Genomic DNA, 9,648 nt, shown 5'->3' with positions numbered 1-9,648 from the left:
ATGGCGTTATTTTTCTTCCTTCACAATCCTTAAAAACTCTAAAAGCCTTAAGGGGAAAACAAAAACAAACAAACAAAAAACATGTAGGAAACTAAATTTGCAGCAAACCAAATCAGTGACTAAATTACAAATAATAGACATTTTAATTTCAGCAATTATGTTATATTTTCTAAATGTATTTTCTAAATTAATTTCATGTATTTTTCTTCTAACATGATACTTTTAATCACTGCATAAATTTGTTTTCGCGTCTGTATTGCTAATGCTCTTACATTGAATATTGTTAAAACAGCGTTGCTGCAAATAGCAAATTAAAATTGTGTTGCTGCAAATTACGAAAGCTTATCCTTTTAACATTTTTCATCATATCATGAATCTAAAAATTACAAAAAAAAGTCAACAATGTAATATTATGATAATTTATCACCTAGATGCATTCTTATTTTTTTCCAGGTTCTTTAATTCAATTTACCTCGCCTCCCTTTCCGACTTTCAGGTCCACTTCAGAACACTGAAGATGATACATGAACTTATTTTTAACTCTCGTTCTTATTTATCTTTTTTGAACGTTACTTTCCTCCACTGTCTCACTCTTTGATGTCTAAGATAAAGCGAACAGGAAGCGGTGTTTGTCTTACTTGCACACTGGAAACCTCGTCAGTTTTCTCGTTCGGTGACAGATTTGCTTTAGGGGAGTCGCCTAAAACAATAATAAAGACCTATTGTTCTCGAGCTGACTTAAAAGACTAACTGGGCACATTTTATACGCCTTTGCCAGGTATAACAGACCTCGTCACACATACATCATTCCCATCAAAAGTTATGTTGTCAGCTGTCGTTGAATCTGGCTGGCGTTTTTCATCCTGGATGCTGATTCAGATGGAGAGATCCATTGGAGACATAAAAGAACAGGTAGTCAAATGGAAGGACACAGCGGTTTGAAGCAGTGACGGTTGTCAGGGAGATGAGAGAGAGAGAGAGAGAGAGAGAGAGAAGCAGTCTATTTTGTACGAACACCACACTCTAAGGATGAGAGACGGCACTGAATTTAGGAGAGATAGAGACGGCCTAAACGTGAACGTTCAGCCACGAATCGGCGGCCCAATTAATGGATATTACCCATTCATCCATTTTATCACCCCATATATGTGCGATATATATCACACCTTCACACTCACAGACTCTCCTCTGTCTACCTTGTTGCCTGTCAGGCTGTTTTTAACGGCAGTCCGTCAGACGGGCACCTCTGTGGCCTCGCTAATTTGGGTTCATTGGATGGCAATAACTTAATTTAGAGCCTCATCTTTTGGGGCGTTTCTTAATGAGGATGCGCTGTGCAATAACGTGCCGGTTATTCAGGTGGGAGCAACCAGCACCGCGCACCAATGTGTTTAGCCTCCAAGGAACCCGTTAAGCTTGATGAGACTCATCTATAATGCGTGATTGAATACCAGGGTAGCCTACTATAAGCTTCTGACGAGACAGAACCGCGCGCAACCGACTCTGAAGAGGCCTTCAACCTCACATCACATAGAATCAGGTGGAGAGTGGCGCATAATAAGAGTTTTAAGGCACTGTTGTCTGGTTTCATTGAAAAGGCCTCTTGTTGTTTAGAGAGGATCAGGTTTTATCGTGTCCTAACCCTGGGTCGCTGGATATCACGGTGACCCGCTTGGCACTCTATGCGGGAATTCCATCCCTAGCTGTAAAATGACAGGTTGTAACGCTCCGAGCGCTCCGGTTACTATATGTGACCTTAACCGAGTGATTTAAGTCCAGGTCTTCTAGCCCTTGCTCTTAAAGCCCCCTATTAAGAACTGAGTGGAAGAAAAAAAACACTTGTTTTTAGACAAGTGTGGGACGACCAGATGTATAGTGAAGTGTAGCCTATACCGTACTGTGGTTGACTTAACTGTCCGCTCAGTTTTCAAACATTAATGCTATGAATTTATATTAATCTATATAAAATTGTATCTATATTAAAATTTATATAATCTGTAATTTATATTTATATATTCAACTTGTTAACTATATACAAACCCTTTAAAGACAAGAAAAAAATCTGCTTTAAATGTGAAAACAAGGACGATGAAATAATCATCATCATCACCATCTATATTTACTAAAACAACGAATAAATTCATTTCACATTTCACAAAGACTACCATTGCGTATATCTAGGCTAAGACTACTGAGTAAATATCTTTAAGAAAAAAAAAAAAACTACGTGAAATATGATTCATATCATGTCTTTGTTTTAATATTGTCTATAAATAATATCACTGCATTGCGCTGATTTAACTTTATGCGAACAAGCGTTACCCTACAGGAAAAAAAAGTTTTCATTTCTTTTTCTTTTTCTTTTTTATTTGTGAGATGGAACGTGCTCTTTCATTCCTTGTCCTGTTTTATGACACCTAATATCTTTGACGGGAATTTATCTTTACATAAAAGTGGATTCAGAGCTAATAATTGTTTTGATGCCTTATCGCCATTCCCTTTCATCACATAAACTGAATTCAGGACATTATATTCTCTGACCTACACTGAAATCAGTTTATGCGGGCGCCTACTCATATTGTTGAATTCCAAAGTCCGTTTATCATTGTCCAAGCAAGAGCAGAGCAATTTTTATCCACAAAAAATATCCCTTTTTTTATTGTATTTATTATTATTTTCCTTACGGATTTGTCGGCATGTTAAATTAAGCACCTGGGATCCCAGGATCTATGAGACTAGTACAATTATTCTCAAAATGCAATAATTCACTTACGAGCAAGTGTTTCGAAAACACTGCATAGCAACACAGGACAAATTCAATCTTTGTGTTTTTTTTTTTTTTTTCCTCTTGCATATCATGACGTCCCAGCATAACTTAATGAAAGTTGTCTTCCCTTTTCCCGTTAAGAAAGAGGAGTGTGATCCATTTTGTGCAACATGCTTCACTCAATTTCACACACACTTTGTCTATCTAAAAATATCCGAATCGAAGACAGAAGGGGGGACAAGACAGCAACCTGAAAGCAATCATTTAAAGCCAAGACTCTGCCAGCAGCAGCTGTCCAGTACTGTGTGGCGTGATCACCCCAAAACATCTCCCACTCTCATGACACATTAAGGGAACTGTTTCGCACGAGGAAGCGTAACTTCAGGAAGCCAAGGTGCGCGTGTGGGTGGGTGTGAAAGGGTGTGTGGGCCATGTGTGTTATATGAACTCATAACAATCAATCAAAAAGGGACAGTGAGGGAGGGATAACAGTAGAGAAAGAGAGAAATTAACTGTCAACAGACAGACAGACAGAGAGAGAGAGAGAGATAGAGAGAGAGAGATAGATAGATAGATAGATAGATAGATAGATAGATAGATAGATAGACAGTGTGATAGAGTGGTGGTGAGACAGAGAACATGAGAGCGAGTTGTATTATTTGAGCTTTTTTTCTTTTTCAGAACACAATAAAACATTGATTGTTGCAGTTTGCTGACCCGTAAAATTTGGGGGCTAGATTTCCCTTCAGAACCGAGCATATAATTATGCAAATAGAGATCTGACAGCGATCTGGTGAAGTACTCCCGAAGACAAGGGCCTGGAGGAGTGACAGTCCAGCTTCAGCAAGTGCTCGACTCTTTGAGAATAGTTCATATTTGGCGGCGCAAGAGAGTATGGGAGGAGACGAGAGCGTGTCACAAAACACCGATAAAATTGAAATAGGCTATCAATCAAGGACTTCATAGACTTCAAATACGATATATATATATATATATATATATAGTTTTTTTTTGCAGTTAAGTGTGACTCTCCTGGAAGAGAGCGTGATGACAAAAAGTGCTGAGGATGAAATCAACACATTACCTTAGTGTTTAAAGTCTGACAATTCTAAGGTGAGATATAAGTTTTAGAGTCGTTGTCTGCAGTGTTTGCACAAAATCCACCAACAGTTCACACAATTTAGGCTTTACAAATTTAAACGGTGTTAAAACAATTAACCAAAACCCACAAATTAGGTTTAAAAAAAAAAAAAAGTAAGAGAAGTAAGAGTAAGATAACCCTTATGTTTGCTTTTTTGCGTAACTTAATTTAATTAGTTTAATTTGAAATTACCTATGCATGGTTTTGATTAATTAATTTTGTTGTGTAAGTGTACAGTGCCTCTATATGCTTATGCAGAAGTTGAGTTTTCAAATTATTTTTCCATTTATGTTTAATGTAATTATCGGATAAATGGCCCGTCTCTTAAAGTTAAAAATCATTTCATACAACATATGACTTTACACCTCTTCTATGATGTTTTATTTAATTATTTTTATTTATTTGTTTAATTTAATTTATTTATTTGTGGGTAAAAAAGTGTATCTTTTCTGAGATAATAAAGTACATTATAAAGCTGGATTTCTTGCTAAATAAATGTTGACTGAAGTAGTTTTCTTTTTCGAATAATTATTCCTTTAAAAAGACAACTATGAATTTTGTTTTTTAAAATACGACTATTTGACGTAAAATAAATAAAAAATCTGTGTGGCGTAACAAAACGCAATAAACAATTATGTTGTCATGTGACAAGGAAACCATAAAAGAGTACCTTTTTATACCTACATAACCCTGAGCCAAAGCCATTACATTTGATTGCTTGATATTTTTCTTTATGAAAAAAAAAAAAAAAGTAAATACAAAGTACATTCAAAGGTTCTTTCATTGCTACACCACTTGTAAGATTTGAGTGTGTGTTATACGTTTTATATACCATTATTTAATGTATCGAACCGTTATTTAATTTTGAATTTCTAAAAATGTCTTCTATTATCATCTTTGGTTTTTCATTAATCTAAACAAACTGAAACCAGAGATGGAAACATTAAATTCCAGCGTTTTTCCTATCTGAGGATTATTAATCATAAAATCTGGCATGACATTTGGTTTATTTATTTTCTCAGGACAATTGTCGTCATTACCGCTTTGCTATGACTGTGTCACTCTCAGGCTATAATTTCGTAAGTTAAGGTCTGAAACAAGTAGTTCGAGCATAAGAAAACGAGGTGCTATAGACACGGCTTCATCCGATACTTCTCTGTCTTTGACTGACACTTATTTTGGTTAACATTGGTCTCATTGTAAAGGCCTGGGCTCGATCTAGACACAAATATCAGCTTTCGTGATAGAGTTCCACGGCTGTTACGTGAGAAGAGCGAGTCATTCTCCGAGCAGGCTCACCTTCCCTGGGAACAGAGCTGAGAGGAGCGCCGCTGGAGCAACAGGCTTTATCGGGCTCCGAGGATCTTTCCCCCGTCAGGTTGAACTTTAACCCGACAACTTCTTGGGCTGAAAGTGATGCCTTTACGATCATTACGTTGTAAATAAGAGTACCATGTACATTGGTGTCTTCAAGTGCAAGGTGAGATATGTGCAGGTTAGTCTGTATGCTTGTTGTATGCATTAAAATAGAGAAAAATAAAGTAGCCTATTGTTGCGACACAAACCGGGACAGTTAAAATCAAAGATCGTTACGCATCATTTTTTATAAAGAACTTTATTTAATTACAGCATGGAGATCATCATCACACTCACATGATATGAAAACAAACTGAACGATTAATCAGGGCACAAACTGCCATTAATTCAAAGACGAAAGACTAACATATTTGAACGATTTATGAAAAGTGAAATCAAAGTTAAAATATCTGATTAAGTTTTCATTTAATGAACCCTCGAAAGCGAATAAAAAAGGCAGAAAACCCAGAAAACATCTCACACTTCTATCATTTCAGACTAGGACTAGGAGTTTTCAGTAAAACGTAGAATATCTTCGATTAAAATATTAATTGTTAAAATGAGTCCTTATTTACAAACCAATTAAGTTTTCGATTTGGTTTAAGGCTGTATTAAACGCGAGTGAAATATTCACATATGGCTTGTCAGTTTTGGAAAATCAAATAAAGATGAAAGTTGTGTGTTTATTCCTAAGGCAACAATATTGGGATCTGAGTTTAACAGTTTTAACTAGACAGTATAAGCAACTTGCAGTTGATCAGTGGCTAATATTTGCAGGAATATTAAAAGTTTAATTAATTGTAAAAACAGTTAAAACAAAAGACTCTGGGCGGGGTCTTGCATTTTGCCAGCTAGTCACATCTCTATTTTGGATTGAACATGAAATATGTATAAAGCACTAGAACTATTGACATCGATTACCTTCAGCAATCTGAAATAGCAATGATACTTCTAAAAAGTGACGAGACCAAAACAGCATTTTACTGTGAGATTAATTTTTAAGCGAAAGCAGAGTGATCTGTTGACATGCCTGAATGACACATCTTTAAGCCTCCACTAATACCAAATTGTCCAGGAGACAATGTCTCTGGTCTTTGCTGAGACAGCAACATAACATGCTTTAGCTTTAGCAGAGGATGACAATGATGTGTTAAAACAGTCCAAACAGTCATGGACTTTACAAAAAGGGCAAGTTACATTTGCATACATCTGAAGGAAGTCTTTTATACTTTGGATAACATTAAATCGTCCTGATCCTGACACATACGAAGATATTCCAAGACTGACATATCTGCTCTGTCAAAGGGAGATATTCCTAAAACTCATGCTCGCACAAGGTTTTAAGGGATTTAAAAACAGGGTTCATTCAGTCTGTCATGCTGTCAATGGCTTACTTCATTGTGTTCATTCTAAATCTAGTCTTGAGATAGCCATTGAATGGATGTTTGATTCTGCAAGTTGCTTTTTTTCCAGTTAAAGTGTTGTGTATGAATCAAACAACCCGTAAGCCTTTAGCATCTGACACACAAAGTTCCTAAGCGCACAAGTTCTTTGAATGCAAGTGAGACCCTAGAAAGAAACAATGAAACAACGGGGGGAAACCAAAGAGAGATACAAAGACTTTGCAGGCAGGCACTAGGACCCGCCAGACTTGTGTGTGTGTGTGTGTGTGCAGGTGCTTCCCAGGCATTAGCTCAGTTCAGGACAATGTCAGGATAATTAGAGGTGCATCAAGAGGCGGTGTGCGGCGCCGCCTGTCAGCCTTAATCTGCCCACCGATGGGCCACCACCAAATCCACACAGCGGCCCAAGCAGTGAAGCCATATTGCTTTGACAGTTGCACTCATCCAGAAGTAATGCAAAACGCTATTCTGATGTATACAGGCTGACCCTGCACTCCTCAGAGTCGTACAATTCACTGGGAGGAGGGTTTCAAGGAGGAATATTTTTCATAAAAAGAACAGAGGAGAAAAAGAACTAAGAGGGGACGAAGGTGGGCTCTGGGTTTGGATCTGTGAGCCCTCTACAAGTCTTCGTTTTTTATGCGGTGGGAGCTGCGTGTGGTGACTGGGCTGGAGGAGGACTCATCCTCATGGTCCTTAAGGGCATCACTGAAGAACTTGAAGATGGAGTGGAAGCTCTTCCATGATGTTAACTCGTGCTTCTCAGTACCTGCAAAAGACAGAACATGATGGTGGACATGAAAAACCAGCCCAATCTCACGGATCTCACAGTAGCACAATTCATATGAATTTGTACGAATGACCTACACCTAACCCCGCCCCTAAATCTACCCGTCACTGGGGTGTAGACAAATCGTACGAGTGAGGTTGTATGAATTCATCGTACAAAATCGTAAGAGTGAGGTCGTACAAATTAGCCACCTTGTAAAATACGTACGAATTGGTTGTTAGATAGCGTTGGAAAAACATACAGCTATAACTGTTTATGATTACAGTAAAATAAGCCACATTTTTTACACCCCAAAATGAAAACTCACATTTAGTCACCCTATATGACGTAATTGTTTTCTGATTAACACTAAAGATGATATTTTGAAACTTTCACTGTAAACTGTCTGAAAAATGTTGTACCTTTAGAGGTACAACAGCTTGTTACTAAGGCAGTTTCTTTAAAGTGACTATTTTGTACCTCTAAAAGGTGCATATTAATACCTCAGAATAGTACCTTAAGTACTACTATGAAATTTTAGGGGGAAATAAGGTACAAAAATGGGTCCTAATTTATATTAAGAGGCCTTAACTACTATATACTTGCATAAAAAATATGTACTTATTGTGTTCATATTGTAGGTGGGATATGGGTAAGGTTAGGGACAGGTTTGGTGGTATGGGTAGGTTTAAGGGTGGGTTAAGGTGCACGGGATGGTTCAACAGTGTAATTATAAAGGTAATTACAGAAATTAATTACATATTAAATATAAGTACAATGTAAAAACATGTACACAGTAAGTGCATAGTTTCAAATGATTAATTTATATGCAAGTACATAGCAGTTAAGGCCACTTAATATAAAATTGTCCCTTTAAGGTTAATGCACCACTGACAAGCTGCCGTACCCCTAAAGGTACAATTTCTACATGGTATATGGACAATAAGACATTTTTAAAAATGATCTAATTTTGTGTTCTGCATAAGGTTTGGAATGATACGAGGGTGAATAAATGCCAAAATTTTCATAGTTAGTCCGAACTGTTCCTTTAACTCTTCCTACTGAGGTCTCCAGGGCCCTTAGATTAAAGGAAGTGATATGTGAGGACTGTTTCATACTCTAAATAGTTTAGTACATCTGATGCCAAGCAAAAACTTTGGACTCTGTGTTGTGTACTGTGTGCCCCGACACAACATTTTCCATCTATTAGGATATTGTGCACTTAAGGACAATGGATGGAATGGCTGCTATCCATGGAAGATTAAATTTTCTCTCTCTGGAGTTCAATACACCTATCAGTTAATCCACAAATGGCTCAGTTTTCCCTCTGTGGCAGCAGGTTAAAGAATTCCCATGTTTGGGTCATTGGATCCAGGTGAAGTGACATGTACACCCTAAGTCCTCATCAGACCTTTCGAAGTCCCACAAGAGCCTTTCACAGCCCTCATAATGCAGCACTTTCAGACAGGTAGCGTCTGGCGCGAAAGAAGTACATTGGGTTTGTTTATTTATTGTGCTGTTTGTGAGAAAGGTTGAATTGAACCCCGGCTAGATCAATTCCGCTTTGAACCATTCACACCGTACGTAGCTTAAAGCATACGACTGCCTTGATATACGTCTGCATCAGTTTGTGTGGAACAAAGAGGATCAGACTGATGTGCTTTTCCCCCATCAATCACGATTTCTCATTCTTTTCCCTCCGCATTGCAACTGGTGCATGAACTTGCCCGGAGGGATCCAATTAAAGACCAACTTTAAGGCCCATGCCAAAAGTGTACTCAGATGCCATGATATTGACCTCCATGTTTATTACATTGACCTCTGTCTGGGCAGTATTGATGAAGATATCCGTGGTGAGATGGGAAAGAGGTGTGTGTGTGTGTGTGTGTGTGTGTGTATCAGAATGGTCGAGTCTTTCTAACTCGGCCAATGATCAGTGCCTCAGGTCAAGTTTACCAAGCTGACGATCAGCGAGTCGATACCTGCTGCCCAAACAATCTCTTTAGTGGCGTAGGTCCTGGCACAACAGCACTCCAGAGGAGAAGACATTGCCTCCACTGCTCTTATTTATAATTCATACCCAATTTGGAGCACACAGCCTTTACTTTCCCTCCACTCCAGGCCCCCTCACCTTTCCCAACTAACCTTTTTATTTGTCTCTCTTTCTGTTTTTTTTTTCCACAGGACCAATTAACGGCGATGGGTTCACTTT

At 38.0% G+C, this 9,648-nt stretch overlaps 1 protein-coding gene across 3 annotated transcripts in view; it reads right to left on the bottom strand.

Annotated features, from left to right (window-relative positions):
• Nucleotides 1–5,507: 5,507 nt before the first annotated feature.
• Nucleotides 5,508–9,648, bottom strand: part of fam172a (family with sequence similarity 172 member A) — a 184,480-nt gene continuing 180,339 nt past the window's right edge. For 2 of the 3 annotated variants that reach the window (XM_058777456.1, XM_058777458.1), the window contains one exon: nt 5,508–7,436. In XM_058777456.1, the coding sequence (XP_058633439.1) occupies nt 7,288–7,436 (149 nt within the window). In that variant the 3' untranslated portion in view covers nt 5,508–7,287. The remainder of the gene's footprint in view (nt 7,437–9,648) is intronic. The other variant, XM_058777459.1, reaches the window with a different exon arrangement.

This window comes from Onychostoma macrolepis, chromosome 05 (genome assembly GCF_012432095.1).
Source record: "Onychostoma macrolepis isolate SWU-2019 chromosome 05, ASM1243209v1, whole genome shotgun sequence".
Lineage (NCBI taxonomy): Eukaryota > Metazoa > Chordata > Actinopteri > Cypriniformes > Cyprinidae > Onychostoma > Onychostoma macrolepis.
Note: the sequence above shows the minus strand (reverse complement) of the source record. Positions and strands in the feature narration are given on the sequence as shown.